We start from the raw sequence: 27,776 nt of genomic DNA on the forward strand, positions 1-27,776 counted from the left end.
CTTGAGAATATGTAACTTGAGAAGTTAGAACTCGAGGTATTAGAACTTGAGAAATCACAACTCGAGATATTAGAACTTCAGAAGTTACAACTGAAGACATTAGAACTTGAAAAGTTACACCTTAAAAAATTACAATCAAGAAAAACGAAACCACATACACTACTGCCATAAAACCACAGTCTCAACCATCCTTGACATCAATCCTACCATCATCCAATCCCCCAGAACCTTCCCAAAAACTCCCAATCTTTATACTCCCTCTACCCAGAAGAGAGCCGATGAAAGTAACCGGATGAAAGCATCGTGAGCCCTTGTCTCTGCAGCTATTACAAATATTGTACACCGAGGAGTCCCTGAACCGGAAACGGTTGGAGTTTATTAGCATGCCACGGAGAAATCTCGCAATCTGCATTAACAAGAGCTTTCCGATTGATCGAGTAACGAACCACAGTGGTACACAGACCGCAGCGGAGTGTACCGGATGGGACGGATTCGTAATCGCCGGGATATTTTTCTCAATTAAAACCGTAATTCCCCTAAGGGGCGTAAAAATGAGCGGCGGCGGTGGCGGTGGCGGCGGCGGCGGCGGGCGTTCACGGGGAAGCGCCGATCGATATCCGGCCGGCAAGCTGGGATTGCGGCCCGCGCGGAAATTACCTGCGGAAATTTCATTTCGCCGGGTTAGGCCCTAATACCGTCCAGAAGAGGTATTGCTGTACACTAGATCGTAATAGGAAGATACGATGGACCTACTCCGTCGGATTATTACTACTTATCGTTCGCCGGAACGATGCGAATTTCCTGGCTGCGAATGGACCCGCTCGAGCCGATCGGCCGTCACCTTGCTTGGATGTTTTCGTTTAACACGTTGACGTGAATGGCGTCTGTAGACGTCCGTTGCGTGTGCTTGTAGATGCAAACGACTTCTACAGCAGTCCTATATTTTTAGTATTGTATAAAACAATTGAAAGAATGTATATCACTGTTGAATTTATTACCCACTAAATCCTCTAGCCTTCTTTTAATAATTGTTGAAGTAAAACATCAGTTGAAGGAAACTCATACAACAAAAATAATTCGTAGCCATTGTAAAGTGCTGAGGCGTTCATGTAAACCGCGGCAGTGGGCACGCGATGAACGAGGGAGCATTGTCTGGAACGCGTTCGCTCCCGTGTTTTTTGTTTTGTTTTATTTTTTATTTTTAACTACAAAACTACCAAGCTACCAAACTACCAAACTACAAATCTACCAGGCTACCAAACTACCAAACTACCAAACTACCAAACTACCAAACTCTCAAACTCTCCAACTCTCAAACTACCGAACTACCAATCCCCCAAATTCCCAAACTCCCGAACTACCAAACTCCCAAACTCCCAAACTACCAAACTACCAAAGTACTAAACTTCCAAACTCCCAAACTACTAAACTACCAAACTACCAAACTACCAAACTACAAAACTACAAAACTACAAAACTACAAAACTACAAAACTACAAAACTACAAAACTACAAAACTACCAAGCTACCAAGCTACCAAACTACCAAACTCTCAAACTCTCAAACTACCAAACTACAAAACTACCAAACTACCGAACTACCACTCCCCCAAACTCCCAAACTCCCAAACTCCCAAACTCCTAAACTCTCAAACTACCAAACTACCAAACTACCAAAGTACTAAACTCCCAAATTCCCAAACTACTAAACTACAAAACTACAAGACTACAAAACTACCGAACTACGAATCCCCCAAACTCCTAAACTCCCAAACTCTCAAACTACCAAACTACCAAGCTACCAGGAAACTAGACCATTAGACCAATAGATCATTAAATCACTAGAATACTAGACAATTAAACTATTAAACCAGTAAACTATCACAACACTAGACTATTAAACCACTAGACCCCTAAATTACTAGCTTACTAGGCATTTATAAAACCATTAACTGCACTGTTACAATACGCTTAACGAACCAACTAATCTCCACTTGACAAACGAATGAACTCAAGAAACCTTCAGAATGTTTACGATGATGGCTAGAAGCTGAACAGGAAGCTGACGAAATACGTGTTCTCGTCAGGGCCGTGTCACTCCGAGAAAAGGAGGCTAGACGTAAAACTGTGGCGAACGGTCATCGCCGGCTGGCCCACGAAATTTCCGGTTTCTGAAGTAGTAAATTGCGAAGCAGCTAACTGCTCGTTATTCGCCTCTCGCGCCGGACTTCATTAGCAATTCCGGGCTGGCTTATGATAAACCGGTGGATCATAAACCCTGCTGGTAACTAGGCAAAGGGGAGGGGGCTAGCTGTCAGATAACCTGCGACCCTGATTAAATTCAGCACCGGGTGTCACGGACGACGCTAGAGTTTTCGTACCCGCTATACAGGGTGCGTCCGAATAACGTGTCAAGATGGCGATTTCTTAAAAAAAAGTATGAAAACTGTAAAATAACATTTCTGTCTAATATTTAATTTTTGAAAAAATTGAATTATGGAATTCACTATAATGATCATCGATGAATTCTTCCTTCATCTGTATATTTCTTCTGTTTTTTGTTCTTTTCTCTCACACTCAGAACTTTTGAACTTTCCTGAAGATTTATTGATGCACCCTCCAATTAGTCACGCGTGAACACAGTAACGTTATGAAATTCGCTATGAAAAAGTTCGATCATGAAAAAAACAATGTTGGCTATGAAAAATCGACAAAAACTAATGGTCTAGTTGCCTGGTAGTTTGGTAGCTTGGTAGTTTGGTAGTTTGGTAGTTTAGTAGTTTACTGGTTTAATAGTTTAATTGTCTAGTAATCTAGTAGTTTAATGATCTATTGGTCTAATGGTCTAGTTGCCTGGTAGCTTGGTAATTCGGAAGCTTGGTAGTGTGGTAGTTTGGTAGTTTGGTTGTTTAGTAGTTTACTGGTTTAATAGTTTAACTGTCCAGTAATCTAGTGGTTTAATGATCTATTGGTCTAATGGTCTAGTTGCCTGGTAGCTTGGTAGTTGGGTAGTTTGGTAGTTTGGTAGTTTAGTAGTTTACTGGTTTAATAGTTTAATTGTCTAGTAATCTAGTGGTTTAATGATCTATTGGTCTAATGGTCTAGTTGCTTGGTAGTTTGAAAGTTTGGTAGTTTAGTATTTTTGTAGTTCTGTACTTTTGTAGTTCGGTAGTTTGGTAGTTTGGTAGTTTGGTAGTTTGGTAGTTTGGTATTTTGGTATTTTTGTAGTTCTGTACTTTTGTAGTTCGGTAGTTTGGCAGTTTGGTTGTTTAGTAGTTTACTGGTTTAATAGTTTAATTCTCTAGTAATCTAGTAGTTTAATAATCTACTGATCTAATGATCTATTAGTCTAGTAGCGTAGCAATCTAGTGGTTTAGTGATCTAACGACCCAATGGTTCAGTGACCCAGTGACCTAATAGTCCAGTAAAATACTAGACTAGTAGACTAGTAGACTAATAATCCACTAATCTATACTCAGAATTTGCTGTTCTCAAATGTCCGCGGGACATTAAAATCCTCGTCCACTTGACAACAACACAGTCGATTTGCCCGACGGCGTAAAAGGTCCAACAGCCGCAAACTATCCCGCGCGGAGGCCGTTAAAAACGAAAGAAAGCTTCGACCCCGTTGAAATACGGGCCATGAATTTCGCGAGCGTACCGCGGGACGTTTACGCCGTTGCCGGTTCCCCGGGAACATAAATCGCCCGGACGATCGACAACCTATTTTCCCGTGCAAAGAATTCGAGGCCGGCGTTCAAAGTAACGGGAAGATTGCGGGAAATATTATTGCATAATATCGCCGCGCGAACGACCGCCCAGCGTGACCGTAAATCTGCGGACAGCCTTACGGAACCGAACGAAATTGGAGCAACGATCAAACGTTCGATCAAACATATCGTTAACCGGGCTGCAACTTGAATTTCGAAGAATTATTTTTATCGTTGCGCACTTCGAACCGGGGGCAACGTTATTAACGTTCATTTTATCACGCCGCGCCGTGTTCCCTAGAGCGTCGGTAGTATCTTGATTAACCCTGTGCACTGTAATTGTTTCTCTAGCTTGTTCTCGGGCAGCTTTCGTTTTGTTGTCGGGTATCACTGAAGTTACGAGATGATCATGGAAAATGTTAAAACTCCATCATTCTTCCTGTTAACCCTTTCGCGACGGGTGCCGCCTATGGCAGTCTCTTGTTGGCGAATCATAATTATATTGTAGTAGAATATTTAGCGTAGATCAAAGTATTGTAGGATGACTGGTTTGTTGTGCGTGCGTAAGGGCGACCAGTAACATTCACTGCTTGACCAGCTTCATTTTGAAAAGGAATGGTCCAATGATGCCTCCAGCCCAAAATCCGTACCGAACAGTGACACGTTGATGATGCGTTTCTTTCGACAATCACATGTGTGTTCTCTGAACCCCAAATGCAATTTTGACGATTAACACTAGGTTTACGGGCATTTATTGTACACATCATTCTATTATTCCTAAAAGAATTGATGCTTATTTAGATTGTGGAAACTGGAGATTCGATAGTAGGTAATCGGAGTACACATCAGTGTGATCGCATCAATCAAAATCGGCGTGAACATTCACAAAATAATATTTCTAAAATCCAATATGCGTCGATTCGACGCGTCCCGTAAACCTAGTGTTAAAGCCATCAAGCTGAAAATGTGCTTCATCGCAGAAAATGATTTTCGAAAAATCGGCATCCATTTGCTTTCAATACGTTGTTCTATCGTGTAACGCTCCATTTTTACCAACCCTAAACTATCAACTACCAAATAATCCTTTCAATAGGGTTGTAAACACTACTGCACGAATGGCGGCAAATTCGAATCTTTCCCGAATCTCGGGACACCCTTTACAACCCGGGGAACAGAGGGTCCCGGGAATGAAATCGCGACCGGTCGCTTCCGTTCGTTTTTCCCCGGCGGTCTCCCTTTTATCGCGAGGCTCGCGCTCGGCGCTGCGTTTTTTAGCTCGTTCGCCCGTGTTCCCCGTGTACCAAATAATTTATGCCCTTTTGTTTCACCCTCGGCGTCGCCGGCCGTTCATTTCCAGGTTATTTTATTATACTCTAAATTCTCCGGCGCTCGCAAACAGCTTCCTGCGCGTGTCAAAGGCGACGCTGTTATTCTTATTGTTGTAATTACCGCGGCGACCGCCGGTCCCCTGGCACACGCGCCGCGTTTTAACGTGGCGCGTCCCCCCGCGGGTCCCTCGGGCGAACTCGTTCACGGTTCACGTGGCGGGCGCACCGAAGATCTCCCTTTCGGAGGTTAGCTTCGATGCCGGTTTCAACTTCCGTCGAGCTGCTGTCGATTTATCGTTGCGCTCGCCCCTTGCGCACCTGGGATTCGTGTGTTCGCCAGTATCGATATTCATCTTCGCCTGATGGAACGTTCGTGATACTTGTAATTAATGTCGGCGAGAATCGTACGAGAGGTGGGTTTAATTAGTTGAGATTTGATTGGGGAATCTATTAAATGTAACGAGAATCTGAAGGTTTTTCTGCGATCCTTCTCTATGCGATTTTTTTCATGTATATGAATTCCATCAATGCTGTTGTTTCTCGAATCACGAAAGCGACTTTGAACCAGTTCATCGCAAGAAGATAAAAATCATGAAATCAACCATAGGAAACATCGAAAAATTCAATCGAGGAAGAATAATGAAACTAAGGAAATGATTTTAACCGATTGCGAACGGATGTTGGCATTTCATCGAGATGAAATGTTACACAAATATTAGAGTTAATTAACAATGATTTCGTATTGTAGCTCTCAACTTACGCTATCGTCCGTGTACCTACACAACTAAATACTCGGACCATATACCAATTTTCTTCTTCGAATTATTTCCAAGTAATTTAACCCATTGCGAACGGATGTCGGCATTCAGATGAAATCTTCAAATTTGCAAGACTGGGTCGTGGACAAATGATCTAATCAATCGAACAGCAAGAGATCAGCGAATAGTTTCCTTTTTTTCTATTAATTAAACAACTGATATATAATTTAGCTTCATATGTTGAAGGTTCTCAATTGACTTTTCAATCTTTCCAATAAAAATGATAAAATCAACCATAGGAAACATCCGAGGAATCTTCAAATTTGCAAGACTGAGTCGTGGACAAATGATCTAATTAGTCCAACAGCAAGGGATCAGTAGTTTCCTTTTTTTCTATTAATTAAGCAATTGACACGTAGTTCAGTTTCACGTGTTGAAGGTTGTATGTTCAGAATCTTCGTATGCAAAGGGTTAACCCTTTGCACTTGATTTAATTAAATTAATTTAATTCTTTGGACGTCGTCATTTCGGTCGGAATGCTCGTATTTGGAAGACTAACTCGCGAACAAATGATCTAATTAGTCGAACAGCAAAAGATCAGTGGTTTCTCTATTAATTAAGCGATTGATACATCAACGAAAACATCAACAAAAAATAACAGATTAATTTTTAGTATTACAATCGTTATCGAACAAGTGATTCAAACGGAATAATTCTCTTTCAGCCTGCTCGATCAGGTTGTACATTCGTCGCGAACACCATCGAATTCCCCCGCAACGCGTCTAGTTAACGGGGGAAAAAGGAGAGCGCGGAATTGGCCGGGTCGCTCGGTTCGCGCCGAAGAAGCTCGCGCGTAAATACACGGGGCTCGTTCTCGCGCGGATCGGAATTTTATTCGCTTAAAAAGCGAGGTAGCTCGTTACGGTAACTGCGATGTCGCTCCCGCGAGACGGACGTACGGACGAGCTTCCCTCGTTTTTCGGCCCGCCGAACGTCCGGGGTGGTAAAGTATAATATAAATAAAAGTAACGAGCGTCGGTGCACGCCGCAGAAATTAGAACGCGGCGTGTGTGCGCGCCAGATTAACCCTTTGCGCTCCTGTGTCGAATGTGACTCGACAGTAGGTTTATTCAGAGGTGTGACGTTTTTTAACCCTTTGCGCTCGTGCGTTGAATGTGACTCGACAGTAGATTTATTCAGAGGTGTGACGTTTTTTAGCTCTTTGTTTTTCTCTTGTGTCAACAGTGACTCGACAGTAGATTTCTTTGAAACTGTGTCGTTTTTTAACCCTTTGCGCTCCTGTGTCGAATGTGACTCGACAGTAGATTTATTCAGAGGTGTGACGTTTTTTAAACTTTTGCGCTCGTGTGTTGAATGTGACTCGACAGTAGGTTTATTCAGAGGTGTGACGTTTTTTAACCCTTTGCGCTCGTGCGTTGAATGTGACTCGACAGTAGATTTATTCAGAGGTGTGACGTTTTTTAGCTCTTTGTTTTTCTCTTGTGTCGAATGTGACTCGACAGTAGGTTTATTTGAAACTGTGACGTTTTTTGACCATTTGCGCTCCTGTGTCGAATGTGACTCGACAGTAGGTTTATTCGAAATTGTGACGTTTTTTAGCTCTTTGTTTTTCTCTTGTGTCGAATGTTACTCGACAGTAGACTTATTCAGAAGTGTGACGTTTTTTAACCTTTTGCGTTCTTGTGTCGAATGTGACTCGACAGTAGATTTATTCAGAAGTGTGACGTTTTTTAACCCTTTGTGCTGCTGTGTCGAATGTGCCTCGATATTTGCTTAGACATTCTTAACTCTAGATTTACTGACATTTACTGTGCAGTTTGTTCTATTGCCTTTAGAAAAATCGTTCATTTAGATCTTGGAAATTAGAAGTTTAAGAGTAGACAATTAGGATACATGTTTGCATAACTGCGTTAATAAAAATTCACCCAAACATTTAGCAAATAATGCTTATAACATTCAATATGATTCAAATTGACTCGTTTCGTGAATCTAGTGTTAAAATAGATTATCCTATTATATTATTTTCAATATTATTAGTAAGCAGAATCATTTACAATGCTCTCTGCAGATGAACTATTTCTTCAAATGCATTTCAAATAAAATATCTTAATAACACAGAGTTATCGAGAAAAAGATGCAAAAGAAATTTCCTGATTTTTTTTGCAATTATTACAAATATAACAAATGTTTCTCTGAGAAATTATTAAAGGAATTGATTCAGCTGTACGCAAACTAAATTGTAAATCAATTAAAGTCTCCATAGATGCACTCTTTGAGTTTCTATAAAGGAATTTGAAAAACCTGCTGGTTTCAGTAAAAATATATCTTTATTCCGGTTTCTGAAGTAACTAACGCTTTGAATAATTACCGACTGTCTAGGAATTCTATAGAATTGTTTATAGCCACAGAATTAACGGCAGATTTACGGGTAATAATTTATCGCTATATTTTCGAAACTCTAATTTCCATATTCACGCGAACGAATGCTTATAGTTTCAGGAGCGGCGCGTAAAATAATTATATCGAAAGTTTTCGAATCGGAAATGGATATTCAAATAGATAAAACGCGGGTTAACATAAAACCCGAGGCTGAAACTACTGAATAATTCTCTAAATGATAATTTATAGATTCACATATCGTTTCCTCCTCGCTCGAACGCATTCGAACGGGAGTTAAAGCTACCGGACTGGCTGATAAACTTTATTTCGGAGAAGCAAATACAATTTTCCCCGTGTAATAAATATGTCTGCGAATTTCAATGCGACCCCTAAACTTTTACGGTCTAATATCCGAGAATTAATCACCGTTGGTAATAAAAGAGCTACTTGAAAATTTCGGTAAAATTGTTTCTTTTATTGCGCCGCGCGCACTCGTGGACAGTAAACCCGTAGGATCCGTAAATCACATTATAATCCTAAAATCGTGCATTTTTATAGGTTAGCCTGCAGTGGCCCGGAATAAAAGCGAGGGAGAATTGAAGATTTCTCGTGGAGGACACCGTAAGTGGCAAAACTAAACAAATTTCTATGGTTCTGGTAGCTTCGTCTCTTTATTAGAGAGTTTTCTTTCTTTCGTTCGATATAACTCATCGAATTTGGCGTTCATAACATTAATCCTTTGCACTACAGAAGTTTTTCACCGGAAATATTCAGCATTTTCTGATGAGATACACACGACGTCTTCTTAGATTGAATTAACCCCTTGTCCTACAACGACGAGCGAGACTCACGGTGAAGATTTTCAACGTGATTCGACAAATATACGATATGTTCAACGTGTTAGAGTTGTCAACTACTGGTTTCGTGTTTTTTCGTCTTCTCCAGCACGGTTTCTTGGATTTCGGACTGATGGGATTAGGGTATTTGGCTAAAGTAAGGCAAGACGAAGGCTAGTAGCTGTTTCATTAGCGACCAAGCAGGATTAGAGTATGTTTCGATCGATTTCCATGGTTCTGGTAGCTTCAACTCTTGATTAGAGAGTTTTATTTCTTTCGTTTGATGTAATTCATCGAATTTGGCGTTCGTAACATTAACCCTTTGCACTGCAGAAGTTTTTTATCGGAAATGTTCAGTATTTTCTGATGAGATACTCACGACGTCTTCTTAGATTGAATTAACCCCTTGTCCTAGAACAATGAGCGAGACTCGCGGTGAAGATTTTCAACGGGATTCGACAAATATACAGGGTGGAGATTATAAAGCGTTGCAGTAGAATATCTCCGAGAATATTGATTGTACGCAAAAATTTTTCAGACGAAAGTTGTTCAATACCGAGGGGGACATCGCGTGGTGGAACTTTTATTTTTCCTGGTGGATACTCCAGGGTGAGGTGAAGGTCAACAGTCTCTTTTTAAATGGAATGACACGTTTTCTTATCCACCGTCAAATAGTGCGTTTCAAGACCAATTCAACGACCTATGACTCAAGGTCATTCAAGGTCAAACTTGCAGGGAAATTCGTTCATTAATTTTTTATTGTTCGAATGATTTAATTATTTGATTGACGTGAGATTGAATGCTGGATGAAAGGGAAATCATATATTAACTTTTTATTGTTCCAATCATTCAAATATTCGATTGACATTATTTTCTAAATAATATTAGACAAAAACTCAAATGCAATTTACTCTTCTCTACGCAGAATATGAAATGTTGATCTGAGATCAGTGACATGAGATTAAATGCTGGATAAAAGGGGAAACATTCAAACATTTTCTGAATACTGTGTAAGCGAATGACGATATATTTAACGATTACCATTGAAACGCAGGTACTTTTCCATCGTAGGAGCCTTTTTGTAATTACACTCGACATGGTTTATAAAGAATATATAAAAAGTACAGTACGGTTCGTTTCGATGATCTCTGGCTCCGCGATTTTAATTTCGTCGAGGGTGCTTCCGCGTTTTCTGATTATAATCAGCAGTGTACTCGGGCTGGAGATACTTTCGTCGCGAATTATTTTAAATAGCAAGGTTCTGGATCCGTTCCGAGGAGCCAGCAGCCAAATAGAGATCTGTAAATTGTTTTTCGCCGGCGGGAATTAGAATTTCATTGCGCCGTTGCCTAGCGCCACGCTTATACTGCTGGTAATTAAACTTTTTGCCATGGAATTTTGGAACGCTTCTCGCTCGCCGGAACTATTAGTGAAATTTACTACTTTATTATTAGTTTTGTACAGACATCGAGAGTCCGTTCATTGAAATTTTGATTCGCTTGGAATTTAGTTTGTGAATTATTGGGTATAATCATTTTGTTGGAAAGTGGTTATTTCATGTTTTATAGGTAGAATATTTTGTGTCGCAAATATATTAGTATACAATAATGTTTAGAGTCATGATTATTAGTATGTAATACTTAGTGTTAAAATATATTAGTATACAATAATATTTAGTCTCATAATTATTAGTATATAATAAGTAGCACAATATATTAGTATACAATAATATTTAGTGTCACAAATATTAGTATGTAATATTTAGTACCACAACATATTAGTGTACAATAATATTTAGTGTCACAAATATCAGTGTGTAATACTTAGTATCACAATATGTTGTTATACAATAACATTTAGTGTCACAATTATTAGTATATAACACTTAGTAACACAATATTTTGTTATACAATAACATTTAGTGTCACAATTATTAGTATATAATACTTAGTGTCACAATTATTAGTATATAATACTTAGTGTCACAATTATTAGTATATAATACTAAGTGCCACAATATATTATACAAATAACATTCAGTATCGCAATATGTTTACACCAATTTGTTTTCAAAGCGGATCTCGACAACGAGATGCTAAAAAAAAGAGAGAAGAAAAGCAATTTCCTCAAGTTTCCACGAGAACGCGGTGAACTTCATAAAAGAATAGAATAATTAGTAGAAAAATCAATCCTAATTAGTTCCTACAAAGTATACAGAGTCTATAGCCCCCATTGTGCGACACTTTTTTTCCCATCAAAACTTCCACTCCACTGAGCGCCTTATCTCAAACTTTTCACCGTGGTTTTCCTCGCTGGGCCAGAAAACGCTCGTGGAAAATTGCCCGAATAAAGTTTCTATTCACCGGCGCAGCGAGAACGACGCTTTGAGAGCTGCTTATCGATTGAGTAGCCGAGGATCTTCGCAGGGGATAAACGTGCAACGGTGAAAATCGTCGAGGGGACCGTCAGAAGCAAAACTGGTTCATATCGACGTAACGAGAAATCGTTTGTGCATCGAATCCCGGACGAAGATCGGAAAATATTGTTATTATCGGCAGACAAAGAAAGTTTTTTCTTTGTCAGTGAAGTCTGTTGTCTTGTTGTTCATTATTTCTTACGGTTTTCGTGATTTTTATTGGTTTTTATTGTTTTTTATTGTTATCGCGAACAAGAGGAAATCGAAGACGAGTAAAATGAGTATTTCAGAGTTGATCGAATAAGAATTTATTCGTTTGGAAATTATTTATTAATTCGTAATTACGAGATTGTGATTTATCAACACTTTGAAACGTTGTTACTGAGAATCTCGGTTCTAACATTTTACGATTCAGCAGCAATTCGTACCATGATTCCGAACTTCCAGCAATTTGACAGGGTTCCCGGTAATTTAGGGGTGCAGTAAAATGCTAATACACTTCTGTAGAGTTCGCGCAAGACTATAATTCTCGGTGGAAGGGACAGGAACGAGTCTTCGGGGAACAACCGGCAGGAATTGATTACTTTTCACATAAGAATAACAGTACAAAGAGAGACACAAACCTTTAATCCTTTGCAGTCGAGTTACTAATAGATGCTTCTTAATTAGTCGAAGGAAGTGTAATTTGTTGGATGATTGACGTTGAGTAAACATACTTAATTTGTGGTTGAGAGATGACTGTCAGTCGTCCATTTGATTTGATAGAGTAGACTTATAAAGTTTAATATTTAATATTTAATATTTAATATCTAATATTCAGTACTTAATATTTACTATTTAGTATTCAATATTCAATATTCAATATTCAATATTCAATATTTAATATTTAATATCTAATATTCAATATTTAATATTTAGTATTTAATATTTAATATTTAATATCTAATATTCAGTACTTAATATTTACTATTCAGTATTCAATATTCAATATTCAATATTCAATATTTAATATTTAATATCTAATATTCAATATTTAATATTTAATATCTAATATACAATATTTAATATTTAATATCTAATATGCAATATTTAATACTTCATATTTAATATTTAATATGAAACTTCACACAATCCATTCAATTCCACCGAAACAAAAAGCAACTCCAGCCAAAATCCACACACGAGTAATCCTCAAGTTACGTCCAAAACCCATCGCCACGTCTCACCAGTGAATCCCGAGCGTGTCCGTCTCAAAACCGTCGAGTGCAAAGGCCTAATAGATCCATCGCCAGTGAAAGGGGAGAAACCAGAAGAATCTCCGATGGAGACGATAAATCAAAGGGGGAGAAATGAAGACAACGCAGGGAGGTCGCTCGATATTGCTGGTACGGTGGCTGATGACTCGTCCAGAGAGAAAGAAAAAAATGATACGGTAACGGTATCTCGTGATTAACGTGATAGATCACGTTGCCGCTATCAATCACCGCTAGCCCAGGTGCCGCGCGAGGGAAAGTAACCGGCGTAGAAGAGGGACGAGCTGTTTTTTCCCGGCTAATGTCCGTCTGTTCCTCTCTGATCCTCTACTAAGAGAGAAAAGGGTGTTTCCCGGGCGGGGAATTAAATTGATCTTGTCCCGTGGCGGGTAAAAACGGCGCGCCGGAATGAAATATAAGACGAAGATCGGCTGGCTAGGCGGGTTCACGGCTAGATAACCGGTGTACCCTAAAATGATGAGCTTTATCTTCGAGCGAAGTGGCTTCTAACTAGCGTCGAGTAACTCCGCGGCGAGGGAGGATCCTCCGGGGATTTGCGGCCGCTCATTGTCTACTCGGCCGGGCCCTCTGTTCACCGTTTTTGCGTCTGGCAATGATTTAGCGGTTCAGTTTTACGGGCACGGAATAATATTCTGCTGGAGTCGCGTTAACCCCTTGTCCTACAACGACGAGCGAGACTCGCGGTGAAGATTTTCAACGTGATTCGACAAATATACGACATGTCCAACGTGTTAGAGTTGTCAACTACTGGTTTCGTGTTTTTTCGTCTTCTCCAGCATGGTTTCCTGGATTTCGGACTGATGGGATTAGGGTATTTGGCTAAAGTAAGGCAAGACGAAGGCTAGTAGCTGTTTCATTAGCGACCGAGCAGGATTAGAGTATGTTTCGATCGATTTCCATGGTTCTGGTAGCTTCAACTCTTGATTAGAGAGTTTTATTTCTTTCGTTTGATGTAATTCATCGAATTTGGAGTTCGTAACATTAACCCTTTGCACTGCAGAAGTTTTTTATCGGAAATGTTCAGTATTTTCTAATGAGATACACACGACGTCTTCTTAGATTGAATTAACCCCTTGTCCTAGAACAACGAGCGAGACTCGCGGTGAAGATTTTCAACGTGATTCGAGAAATATACAGGGTGGAGATTATAAAGCGTTGCAGTAGAATATCTCCGAGAATATTGTGTGTACGTAAAAATGTTTCAGACGAAAGTTGTTCGATACCGAGGGGGACATCATGTGGTGGAATTTTTATTTTTCCTGGTGGACACTCCAAGGTGAGGTGAAGGTCAACAGTCTCTTTTTAAATGGAATGACACGTTTTTTTATCCACTATCAAATAGTGCGTTTCAAGACGAATTCAACGATCTACGACTCAAGGTCATTCAAGGTCAAAGTTGCAGGGAAATGGAGAAAAGGTGTGAGTAGTTTGGGAATGTTTGAGTAGTTTGATGAGTAGTCTGCTTTGGTGGGATGGAGAGTTGATATTTGGGATTTATAGAAGTTTCTGTTGTTGAGTATTTTTTTAAGGTTGCAACGAGTAGTGATTAGCACTAGTTTCATTAGTGATTATAATAATTTTAGTTGTTAGGGCAATGGTGATGGTAATAGTAACAGTAACTTATCACAATAATACCGAAAAAATAATATTAATATCATAATAATTAGTAACACTTATTACTCCATTTCTATTACTACCTCTATCAACACCTTAATCACGAGTTTTTAGAGCGTCCCATATAACACTATTCACCATATCACAAGCACAAATATTAGAATTAATTAACAATGATTTCGTATTGCTCTCAACTTACACTATCATTCATGTACCTACACAACTAAATACTCAGACCATATACCAATGTTCTTACAATTATTTCCAAGTGATTTAACCCTTTGCGGACGGTTGTCGAGATTTCGACGAGATGAAATGTTCAGATTCGGAAGACTGTCTCGTGAGATGATCTAATTACTCGAACAGCAAGAGATTAGTAGTTTCCTTTTTTCTACTAACTAATCATTTGATACGTAATTTAGCTTCATATGTCGAAGATTTCGTACGTTTCGTAGAATCTTCGTCCGAAAACGGTAAAACGCTCCGCCCACTTGTCGCCTAACTACCACTAAAATCCCATCCCTTTCCGTCGCCAATTCTCACTCAAAACTATTCACAGCGCCCGAAAAGCTGCACGAAATCCTTCGAAGCCCCATCCGTCCCCCTAAAACCACTTTCACCGCGCACTCCGCCGTCCCGTGGAAAAATCCGATGGCAGGACGTGACTAAAATAATCAACCCCCGACCTGTTCCCCGCGACATATTCGCCTTGGCCGAAGATCATCCGATAAGACCCCGCAAACTCCATCAAAGGCGCGTCTCGCTTCGCGTCCGCCGAACGAGACTTCCCCGGCTCGAGAGCCGTCCCAGCGGAAGCCACGAAGCTCGGCGCCTCCGTTTCCGAGCGCCGATACAAAGGAGGTGGACGCGAAATCGCCGAGCCGGAGCCGAGCGCCGGGAATTCGACGCACGGACGCGTGGCAGGTAACTCGCCGCGCGAATTATTACCTGGAGCGCGTGTCGGCAACACACTCGAGCCGCGCGGAGAGCCTCCGTCGAGTGGCTGTCGACCCGGCGCGATCGAGCGCCGATCGAGAACCCACTTCTGCGCGGCGCCCGTTGCATAATCCGCGGGCAACGCCGGAAAAAACCACTTTATCGGCCCGCCAGCCGGAGGCTGGAGCATCCTCCTAGCGCCTAGTCGATCGTGCGTCGTGTTTTATCGCGATCTTTCGTCGAGCTCGCTGTTTATTACGCTCCTCTGCAGTTTGCCGGTAGTTAAACTCTTCGGGGATAGTGGCACGTACCGTGTTTCTCTCGCTGAGGAATGTTGCCGTGTCGGTGAAGAGAGAGAAGAGGCTCGCGAGAGGATTTTTCTTTAGTGGCGATGCAATGGTAGGGGCTGAGAGGTCGTCGGAAATATACGTGACTATGGATTTACGTGGACTTTATTCAGTGTGATTGAGACTAGTTTGTGATTTAATTTCCAACAGGTAGTTTGGTAGTTTGGTAGTTTGGTGGTTTGGTAGTTTAATTGTATAGTAATCTGGTGGTTTAATAATCTACTGGTCTAATGATCAATTAGTCTAGTAGCGTAGCGATCTAGTGGTTTAACGATCTGTTGGACTAATGGGGTAGTTGCCTGATAGTTTGGTAGTTTGGGAGTTTGGGAGTTTGGGAGTTTGGGAGTTTGGGACTTTGGGAGTTTGGGAGTTTGAGAGTTTGAGAGTTTGAGAGTTTGAGAGTTTGAGAGTTTGGTAGTTTGGTAGTTTAGTAGTTTTGTAGTTTTGTAGTTTGGGAGTTTGGAAGTTTGGGAGTTTGGAAGTTTAGTACTTTGGTAGTTTGGTAGTTTAGTAGTTTGGGAGTTTGGGGGATTGATAGTTCGGCAGTTTGGTAGTTTGGTAATTTGAGAGTTTGAGAGTTTGAGAGTTTGAGAGTTTGAGAGTTTGAGAGTTTGAGAGTTTGGTAGTTTGGTTGTTTGGTAGTTTGGTGGTTTGATAGTTTTGTAGTCTTGTAGTTTTGTAGTTTGGGAGTTTGGGGGATTGGTAGTTCGGCAGTTTGGTAGTTTGGTAATTTGAGAGTTTGAGAGTTTGAGAGTTTGAGAGTTTGAGAGTTTGAGAGTTTGAGAGTTTGGTAGTTTGGTTGTTTGGTAGTTTGGTGGTTTGATAGTTTTGTAGTCTTGTAGTTTTGTAGTTTGGTAGTTTGGGAGTTTAGTACTTTGGTAGTTTGGTAGTGCGGTAGTTTGGTAGTTTGGTAGTTTGGGAGTGTAGTACTTTGGTAGTTTGGTAGTTCGGTAGTTTGGTAGTTTGGTTGTTTGAGAGTTTGAGAGTTTGGTAGTTTGGTAGTTTGGTAGTTTGGTACTTGGTAATTTTGTAGTTCTGTAGTTTTGTAGTTTGGTAGTTTGGTAGCTTGAGAGTTTGAGAGTTTGGTAGTTTGGTAGTTTGGTAGTTTGGTACTTGGTAATTTTGTAGTTCTGTAGTTTTGTAGTTTGGTAGTTTGGTAGCTTGGTAGTTTTGTAGTTAAAAATAAAAAATAAAATAAAACAAAAAACGTGGGAGCGAACGCGTCCCAGACGATGCTGCCTTGTTCATCGCGTGCCCACTGCTGCGGTTTACATGAACGCCTCAACACTTTACAATGGCTACGAATTATTTTTGTTGTATGCGTTTTCTGGAGTAACTGTTTTACTTCAACAATTATGAAAAGAAGGCTAAAGGATTTAGAGGGTAATAAATACAACAGTGATATACATTTTTTGAATTGTTTTATATAATACTAAAAATATAGGACTGTTATAGACGTCGTTTGCATCTACAAGCACACGCAATGAAAGTCTATAGTAACAAACAAATCTAACTGAAATTAAAAGTTCCTTCCTTTCAATCTCTCCAGCTTTCATCTTCCCTGAATGTTTACTTTATTCTCACTTCATTAAAACTTGTGTTCCCCGGTACTCTTTGAAGTCTTGCTGCCTTACGCTCTACCCTCGTTAATTATTCATCTCCGGGATCGACCCCTTAATATCTCTCGCAGTAAAAGTTGAATAATATCGAGAACGTCTGTAAAAGTCCAGTTAATCGTCTCTCTCCGCCTTTAACGCCTGATCATTATTTAATCGGACCGCGGGGGTGTCGCAACTGCCGCAAAAAGAATTTAAGAGTCTTGGTACATTTACCAATCCACAGAAGATTTTTATATTGTTCGCCGTCGAGCGTTTTCCCTCGTAAATTTTTATCTCGCCTCGGTTACAGTCTCCTCGGAACGGCATGTAGAAGGACTCTCGGTAGATTAGCGTCCTCCGACGCGAATTTCGCCGGGATTCCTTCGGAAGGTGTCTCTCCCCTTCGACCGTATACTCCCTGGAAAGCATGTCGCAAGCCCGGCCGTGTAAGAGGAATTTTTATCCCCTTCTTAGGGGTATCTTTTACGGCTGGAATTACGGGCTCGTGATCCACCGTCGGGTGGCACGTTAATTTTACAACCAGTCGTTCGTCCCGTTTTTACATCGGGACATGTAAAACATTCCGCCTCCTCTCCTTTTCTCCTCTGCGCCTGCGTCGTCCCTTTTGGCTGGTGCGTTGGTAAGATTCTCTCGATTTTTTGGGGAATATTGAAAGAGTACGGACGAAATTTTATTTCTGCGTGTTGGTGTTTAGGTAGTTTGATGTTTGGATGTTTGGATGCTTGGGTAGTTTGATGTTTCGAGATTTGGACCTCTGTATATTTGTATATTTGTATATTTGGATGTTTTGATATTTGGAGATTTGGAGATTTGGAGATTTGGATATTTGGATGTTCTGACACTTAGATATTTGGATATTTGGAGATTTGGATGTTCTGACAGTTAGATATTTGGAGATTTGGAGATTTGGAGATTTAGATATTTGGATATTTGGATATTTGGATGTTCTGACACTTAGATATTTGGATATTTGGATATTTGGAGATTTGGATGTTCTGACACTTAGATATTTGGAGATTTGGAGATTTGGAGATTTAGAGATTTAGAGATTTGGAGATTTGGAGATTTGGAGATTTGGAGATTTGGAGATTTGGAGATTTGGATATTTGGATGTTCTGACACTTAAATATTTGGATATTTAGATATTTGGATATTTGGAGATTTGGATGTTCTGACACTTAGATATTTGGAGATTTGGAGATTTGGAGATTTGGATGTTCTGACACCTAGATATTTGGAGATTTGGAGATTTGGAGATTTGGAGATTTGGAAATTTGGAGATTTGGATATTTGGACATTTGGATGTTCTGACACTTAGATATTTGGATATTTGGATATTTGGAGATTTGGAGATTTGGAGATTTAGAGATTTGGAGATTTGGAGATTTGGATGTTCTGACACTTAGATATTTGGATATTTGGATATTTGGATGTTTGGATATTTAGATATCCTGATATTCTGATATTCTGACATTCTGACATTCTGACATTCTGACATTCTGACATTCTAACAATAGCTGCCCCGCTATTTCGTAATTTCGTCACTTTGCAACCTAAATACCCTGCCGTTCCCTACTTCGCAACCTCGTCACTTTACCGCTCCGCTACCTCTCAGCCTCGCGACTATGCAACCTATTCACCTCCACCATTTACATTTCCCATGAATACTTATCCAATTCCACTCGCATGAAAACGTTTCAAGTGTCACGCAAAAACGAACCACAGATATCATTCAAATACAAACGAACTCGTGGCCATATCTGGTACATTCTCCGAATTTCAACAACTCCGAAGCGAAGACCGTTTCAATTTCGCTTTATCCATCTCTATCCTTCTTTCTCTCTCCGCACGATAATACAAAAACAAAAACCGATCGATCGTAGAATCGATCAGAAGCCTCGATGGCGAATTGATCACCGGCTCCCCGGGAACTCGCGTTTCGTTTTCGCGTTTGGAAGCAGCGCAGCCTGCGCTTTTCAATTAATTACTCATTCCTCGTCGTTCGAGGCGAGTTTCTTTCCCCGTTTTCCGCGGGAATTAGTGGCGTTTCACCGAAACGAACGGCGGGAATAGTTTATCGTTATCGAACCTCCATAGGAAACCGGCAAGATTGATTTCGCGATTATTGGGAACGGCGTGCCGTCGAATGCGCTGATAATTAGCTTTGTCCTTCGCTACATTTTCATCGAAATCCCCCCTCCTGAGCGAGATAATCATAGCCGGCCTTCTTTGTTCGCGGTCGAACGTGTTCGGGAGTACGTTGAATCCACGGGACGCTCGCTTGTTATTCACTGCGACTGGATTGTTCGGTTTTATCGATGCGTTCGTTATCGTTAGATTGCGGATTGCACATGATTATACCGTATTGTCGCGGCTTTCCGATGGTAAAGCGTAATCAACGAATTATCTCGGCAGAGTTTATTGCGATGACGTCCCGTTTTTATTCAAATCCGGCGATCGCCGTTGGAACACGCGCTTTGCCTTTGTTATCGTTGTATTCGGTATACTGGACATTGTTTGGATATCAAATAATTATAATTAATTTCAGAGATATCATGTCTCCTTGAAATGCTAAAGACACTATCTCTGATATTAATTATAATCATTTGATTGTATTATCGAGTTAACTGCCATTTCATTGCCAACCTATATAATTCGAAATTTCCATTAATACCTAATCTTTCAAATAAAAATCCATAAAATCTACCAGTCATGATTATTCATACATTCATTACTATATTATTACAAATTCAATTACTCAATTCATTCGCAATTGCCATTCAATTCTTCAAACTCTTCAGTTTTCCAGAAATTTATTATTACTCATTCACAATTTGATTTGATATAACAAAACTACGAAATCGTATACATAATATGAAGTTTTGTATAATGCACCGACATGCAATATTTATATAAATAGCTCTGTTCCCGAATCGACGTGTTTTCTCGTTACTTTTCAAACATTGTCTGTGTCTCATCGAAAAGGGTTAACACTTAACCCTTTGCACTCGAGAGGTTACTGCCAGTCGCCATTTATTTTGACACAGTAAAGTTACAAAGTTTGATATTCAATATTAAAGTTCGTTTAACGTAATTATCCATGAAACGTTAAAATAGAATAGTTCTATCTTATTTCTATATTATTTATATCAATATTAATTATAAAACACATCATTGATATTTCATTAGAAAATCAGGAATATATCTAGCGAAATAAATATATCTCGAGTTCAAAGGGTTAACATTTAATCCTTCGCTTCAAACTCCTCTCGATAAATCAGTCAACCAGTACATCCACGAAAGAAACGAAAGTAAAGAAAGTACATCTAAGAAAAATCATTGCGATAGTCGCATCTGCAGCACGCGCGCGTCGTACGAGTGCGTTTCCCTCGCCGGAAGTGGCTCGAGTCGTCAGAGCGGCGTCCGCCGAGCCAGAATTCGTTTCTCGAATGTCTCAGTGTTTTCCGGGCAATGGCGTCTGATTTGCTGCGACAGGAATGGCCCGGCTGCGCCGGTCCTCGCTCGGAACGGTAAACAGCCATTTTCTACGGACGAGCCCGGCCCTCCGATATCGCAGGCTCGTAAACATCCCGTTAGGGCTTCCTTTCCTGCGGAGCTCGCCTCGCAGCGGAGCACTACCGCGGAAAACTTTCCGCGAAATATGGCCGGGCCACCGATCTCGATCGGCCCACGGACATCTGGGTACCCGGCGAGACACTTCGCCAGACGAAAATTACTCGGGAGTATGGAGCACCCGGGAATTCCGTGTTTTTACGCGGTGCCTTTTACGAGGGTAGCCGACTGACGGAATCTTAGCGTTTCAAAGTATACTCCGCGAGTGGTTTTATCATCTGTTTCGGCTGTTTGTCTTTTTATCCAGCGTTTCTTGCGTTTATCGCGCCCTTCTTTATATTTGTCATTGATCGAGTTTGTACGTTTACTTTTCTGGAACATTGAATTTTCAAGTGTTTTGTTGTACGGTGCGATTCATCGTTGCGAGATATCGAGATCTTTAACCATTTGCGAACGAACGTCGATGTTTCGGCGAGATGAAATTTTCATATTTGGAAGTCTAAGTCGTAAACAGATGATTCAATTACTCAAACAGTGAGGGATCAGCGGGTAATTTCTGCTTTTTCTATTATCTAAGCAATTGTTACATAATTTAGCTTCATCTGCCGAAGGTTTTGTATACTTCAAAGAATCTTCGTCCTCAAAGGCGAGATGAAATGACGTTTCGATGCCTAAGTCGCCAACACGTGATTTTATTATTCGAATTTTCACACTTCCAAGAATTCCAATGTAAGCTTTCAACATTTCAAATTGGAAGCTCTAAAACTGTAAGAATTTAAGGTTCCAAGGTTTCAAATTCGAGGCTGAGAAATTGCAAAAATCTAAACTCCCAACGTTACGAGCCTCCAAGCTTCCCCATCGGGGAATCTCGAATTCCAGCGTTGACAACGTTTAACCCTTTGTCGAATGTCGTCATTTCGGTGAGATGAAGTTTTCGTATTTCGAAGATTAATTCGTAAACAAATAATTTAATTATTCAAACAGCAAGAGATCAACTTTCTGGTTTTTCTACTATTTGAGCCATTGGTATATGATTTAGCTTCGTCTGCTGAATGTTTTGTATATTTCGAAGAATCTTCGTCCGCAAAGAGTGAAAGCTCGCGTGACAACGATAATCATTGTTTTCACTTTTCAATAGAGTAGTACGGATTGTCAAAGGTCGAAAGGATTGACTAATATTTCTTCTAATATTGACTAATATATTCTTGACTGATATTTACTGAATATGTTCTCAATATTTTTCAAAAATTCCACAGAAGCTATAAACAACGTTCATAAAATATTTTAATATTCTTCGGACGCGTCGACGCGCATTTTATTTGTATGTCAAGGGGTTGAAAAAATATTATTCTCCTGCAGTCAATTATTATACTCAAGAGCAAACGTAAGCATATTCTATGCTCACAATTCGTCTTTCTCCAATAAATTATTAGCGACAAAGTAGCTATATCGATCAGAGTTGAGAAAGAAATCATAGAGCAAGGGGTTGAAAAAATATTATTCTGCAGCAATCAATATACTCAAGAGCAAACGTAAGCATATTATATACTCACAATTCCTCTTTCTCCAATAAATTATTAGCGACAAAGTAGCTATATCGGTCAGAGTTGAGAAAGAAATCATAGAGCAAGGGGTTGAAAAAATATTATTCTGCAGCAATCAATATACTCAAGAGCAAACGTAAGCATATTCTATACTCACAATTCCTCTCTTTCTCCAATAAATTATTAGCGACAAAGTAGCTATATCGGTCAGAGTTGAGAAAGAAATCATAGAGCAAGGGGTTAACATGTAAATAGCGTGGGATCCCTGCTAGCGGAGTCTGCAGGAGAAAAAGCCGGCGGTAACGGGCGCGAAACGGCAGAATTAGGTGCGCGAGCAGCCGAAGAAGCGGCGAGGGGCGAGGGAAGCAGGGGCGCGGCTCCCGGCTCGAATTTAAAGGACAAACACGGTCGTCCTGGGGAAAAGGGGTGCGCGAGGGGTGGATCCTCGATTTCCATTTCCCGCGGGAAACTCGCTCGCGATAAAATTCTCCCAGCCGCATCGCGAGTCGGGCGTTCCCGCCTGCACACGTCCCGGTAACTCGCTACCTGTCCGCGGTAAAACCCGCGGGAATCCCCCCCGACCCCCCTTCCCGTGAAAGGAATGTCCTAGCTCGCGGTACTTATACTATTCCGTGAGATCGTGCGGATTCCTTGTGCACGGAGGGCAATGAAAGATCGCGTTGAACGGGTTTTCCAACGGTAGACAGTGTCTTTAACACTGAAACTACCAGAGGGGTCAAACGACCCGTGCCTGATGTCTTCTTTTTGCAATTATCAGAAAGGTAAGAAATGTTTCTCTGAGAAATTATTAAAGAAATTCATTGAGCACTACGCGAACTGAATTGTAAATCAATGAAAGTCTGAACAGATGCACTCTTGGAGTTTCTATAGCGAAATTTTCAAAGGTCAATTGAAGTGCTCGGTGGTTTTAGTGTTAACCCTTGGCACTCCGTTACACGTTCGTCAAGCTGAACGTCACTGCGTTATGTAGCATTGTTTATAATATAGAAATGTTTTCATATAATCGTCGTTTTGACTGTAATTCGATTTGGTCGACGTGAGTCAGTCAACGTGTTAACCCTTAGCACTTCGGGTTGTTTTGTAATCTATCAGCAACTGCAACTAATTTTTATAGTATTAGCGAAAATTAGGAATGCTATAACATTTCTTCGATTTTTATTTTGCTCAGCATAAAATTTGGATGTGCGGGAAAGTGAATAATTTTAGGGTAGTTTCTTTAGGATTCATTAAAATATTCGATATAACTGGTGCAATATTGGAGCCTACAGAGTTCAAAGGGTTAACACTAAAACTAACAGACCGGTCAAAGTGACCCATTCCTGACGTTTTCTTTTTGCAATTATTTAAAAGATGAATGGTTCTCTGAAAAATTATTAAAGAAATTGATTCAGCACTGAAACTGAAATCTAAATCAATTAAAGTCTCGACAGATGCACTCTTGGAGTTTCTATAGACAAATTACGAAAGCTCAGTTTAACTGCTCGGTATTTTTAGTGTTAACGGGAGAATTATATACTGAGTATTTAATTTGGTTGATATGTAACTATTGTAGAAATTGTGAGTGAGTGATTAATAGTTCAACTACAGAACATTTAATATGATTGATATGTAAAATTCTTATAGAAACTGCAAGAATAGATTATTTTTAGTTTTCTTTAAATTAACTTCTCGAAGTTCCTCCACAGCAACTCGAAACCTGCATCTATCGAGACTGTAATCAATTGACAATTCAATTCGCTATTACTAAGTCGATTTCTCGAATAATTTCTCAGAGAAATAACCGTTATCCGTTCAATAATTACAAAAAGCATTACTATCTAATAGTTTCATACTTAATAATTGTTAATACACTTAATGTGTAATTCCTACAAAAATTGTGAACACCGATAATTCAATATTATCTAATTAACCCCTTAACTTGCACGCTCGAGTTAATTCGAACGCGCTAAACAGGCCAAACTGTGAGAACAACAATGTGAAAGCAAAGAAAAAAAATCGTTTTATTGATATTTATCATTTATATGGGATTGTAAACTACAACACTTATTTATTCCAGAATAAAATATAGCCTTTTTCCATGGAACAAAAGTGCAGTGTATCAAAATTGATTTTTTTTGGCTGGTTTTTTAAAAAAAAAAAAAACTGTGCGTTAAGGGGTTAATTGTTCGTGTAGATTTATTTTCCTGCCGATTCCATCGCAACTTCGGGCACTCTTTATATACGGCGGTGTGCGAGTTCCGCGAGGATTTTCACGAGCGACGATATTTTCTTATGGGCTGGGATAACGCGACGATGGACCGATAATAACTGTCCGAAGCGGGAATTATGTCTAACCCTCGCCCGGTCGATAGCCGGCCATTTTTCACCCTCGTGTTGAGCGCCGACGAAAGGTTGCGCGCTCGACCTTTGTCCTCGGTCTTTTTATACTTTTTTTTATACTTTGGGTACTGCACGTTGCGGAATGTATTGGAAGAATCGTTAAAGAACATATTGTATAGAGCTGCTGGCTCTTCGAAAAGGGTAATGAGGGTTTAATTTGACTCTGGTTAAATGACTACCAAGCAGTTAAATTGACTTCTCGAGATTCCTCTATAGAAACTCGAAGACTTCATCTACCTAGACTTTCATTAATTTACAATTCAATTTAGGTATCACTAAATCGATTCCTTTAATCATTTCTCAGAAAAACATCTGTTATCTTTGTAATAATTACAAAAAGACGTAATCAGGAAGTCATTCTGACCTATCTGATAGTTTCACTGTTAATTATGTATTATTCCTATCATTATTCTCATTATCGTTTATTATTCAGTGTCATTCAATTTATTATTCTCATTATTATTATTCATCACTATTACTCTAATCTATCATTCTCATTACCATCATCGTTAGACTGCATCTACCTAGACTTTAATTCACAATTCGATTTAAATATCACTATATTCCAATTTCACTGTTAATTACGTATTATTCCTATCATAAATCATCATTATATTATTCACTATTCACTACTACCCTTATATTTCCTATTCTCATTATCGTTTATTATTCAGTACCATTCAATTTATTATTCTCATTATTATTATGCATCACTATTACTCTAATCTATCATTACCATCGTTACTAGCAACCGCCAACCGAAGAAATCCGAAAGTGATCCATTCCCAAGAAATAAAATTCCTCCGAAATCGATCACAGATCGCTGGCAACCACGATATTTCAGCTAGCGCGGGGTGCCGCGTGAATAAATGTCTGCCATCCCCCGGCAGCGTGAACAAACATAACTCTCGCGCGTGCCAGAGCCAGGCGAATGCTCCGCCATCTTTTCCTAGAGCTCGGCAAATTCGAGCCCGACACTCGATACACGTCTAGCATCGAACCAACGTGAAAATTTCGGGGCGAACGATGACTCACCCGTTGGTGGGACGAACGCGAATAGCACCTTCCAGAATATCGTGACGGAGTGCATCAGATAGTCCATGGTGGACGGCGCGGCCGGCTCGCCCGCGCCCTCGTCGTCCTCGTCGCCGCCGCTGACGGTCAACGCCTCCGTGAACTGCTCCTTCCAGGAGCTGGTGCCTGCAAACAGGGAAAAGAATTTCCATTAGATCAGTGTCTCGCGAGGGGTCAATTTGATTTTTAACCCCTTGACTTACTGTAAAGTACTCCGATTGTCACGAGCACTTTTGAGTATATGCTGAGTTTCTCGAAGGACCACCCAATGTTGGGACTAAATGACTGATTGACTGATAGCTGCGCTGATTTCAACTGAGTCTGATTGAAGCTGAGCTGATTCTCAACTGATTCTCACCCAATGTTGGGACTAAATGACTGATTCACTGATAGCTGAGATGATTCTCAACTGAGTCTGATTGAAGCTGAGCTGATTCTCAACTGATTCTGACAGATCTTACTCGAGTTCCGACGAATGTCATTCTATTTACCAAGTAACAGAGAATTCAACGAACCAAAATTCAACTTCCATGTACGGCAAAATCCTCGTAAAGCCAGTAAAGGCAACCAATTCTGCCGTTCGTAAAAATAGGTTTCGGTCCCGCAGATTGTGCTCCCGATTTCAAATCGTAAAGGTTTCCGCAGTGAAAGAGTAACGAAGAACTACGAGTTATAAAGTTGCAAAGGTTCCAGCGAGCGTGTAACAATATAAGCAGCAACATCCGAGCTTCTGGAACGCCGCGCGTTCGATTTCTTTTCGAGTCTCGAGATGAACATCGCCGTCACGGGATTCGACTGCGTCGAACGTCGAGCCAACCCTTTGAGATTCGAAGGTTTGAAAATTTGAAAATTTGAAAATTTGAAGGTTTGAATGTTTGAGGATTAGAAGGTTTGAAGATTTGAAGATTTGAAGATTTGAAGATTTGAAAATTCGAAGGTTTAAAGATTTGAAGATTTGAAAATTTGAAAATTTGAAGATTTGAAGATTTGAAGATTTGAAGATTTAGAAATTTGGAGATTTGGGAACTAAGAAATTTTACAATTTTGCAATTTTGCAATTACTCCCCACATAAGGAATAAAACTGTTATCGAAATGTGGTGACGTTCAGCTAGATGAACATGCAATAATAATAATAACTCACTCGTTTGCGACTCGGTCTTTCAAATATGAACATTTCATTTGGCCAAAATGTCGACAGTCGTCCGCAAAGGGTTAAACTATACACCCTTTCCTTGATAGTTATGATTTTTGCATTATTTTAATCATTGTAAGGCATACTCCAGAAACAAAACGCGGCCTGAACTAATAGTCTTCAAAAAACGGTCTGGCAAGGAACGTGTCAATGCGCGTCGCGGACCGTCATTCTTCCCCAGCTTCGAGTTCCCGCTGAATTTGCATAGTCCCTCGCGTGAAAGTATTCGATCGGCTGTTCGAGGAAACTGGCTTTTAGAGAAATGAAATGTTAATGACCGCTGAGGATTTCGCGTGAGAGCTACTCACGAAATTCTAGAAAGAGGACAGATTATGGAAATTTCTACCTTTCTTCTTGGGTAGATTCTGTTAGAATGTTGACGATTCTCTGGAAATTCAGATTTTAAAATATAATTATTCTATACAACTTCAATAAGGTTATAATTCTATGACAATCGCTTTTGTAATAGTCACAATAATTTCATGGTAATTATAAATAATAAAACTTTGCAACGATAATTCCGTAAGTGATCTTCACATAGCAGTCACAAGAATTTTATACAATTTCGTAAGAATAATTCTAAAATAGTTTTCTGAGTCACAATAATTTGATGACAATTATGCTGTTATTTTAATAATAAAACTTTGCAACGATAATTCTCTAAGTGATTTTCATGTAGCAGTCACAAGAATTTTATACAGTTTCGTAAGAATAATTCTAAAATAGTTTTCTGAGTCACAATAATTTGATGACAA

The 27,776-nt window shown here is 39.9% G+C and overlaps 1 protein-coding gene and 1 long non-coding RNA gene across 5 annotated transcripts in view; one reads left to right on the plus strand and one right to left on the minus strand.

The window, feature by feature from the left end:
* The window catches only part of LOC116427458 (uncharacterized), a 267,123-nt gene that overhangs the window by 105,910 nt on the left and 133,437 nt on the right, over nt 1-27,776 (plus strand). For both annotated transcript variants that reach the window (XR_012999112.1, XR_004235071.2), the window contains one exon: nt 8,754-8,816. This is a non-coding gene — a long non-coding RNA (uncharacterized LOC116427458). The remainder of the gene's footprint in view (nt 1-8,753; nt 8,817-27,776) is intronic.
* The window catches only part of Calx (sodium/calcium exchanger 3), a 241,357-nt gene that overhangs the window by 67,285 nt on the left and 146,296 nt on the right, over nt 1-27,776 (minus strand). For all 3 annotated transcript variants that reach the window (XM_076369801.1, XM_031977811.2, XM_031977812.2), the window contains one exon: nt 25,790-25,954. In XM_076369801.1, coding sequence (XP_076225916.1) covers nt 25,790-25,954 — 165 coding nt within the window. The remainder of the gene's footprint in view (nt 1-25,789; nt 25,955-27,776) is intronic.

Source organism: Nomia melanderi, chromosome 8 (assembly GCF_051020985.1).
Source record: "Nomia melanderi isolate GNS246 chromosome 8, iyNomMela1, whole genome shotgun sequence".
Lineage (NCBI taxonomy): Eukaryota > Metazoa > Arthropoda > Insecta > Hymenoptera > Halictidae > Nomia > Nomia melanderi.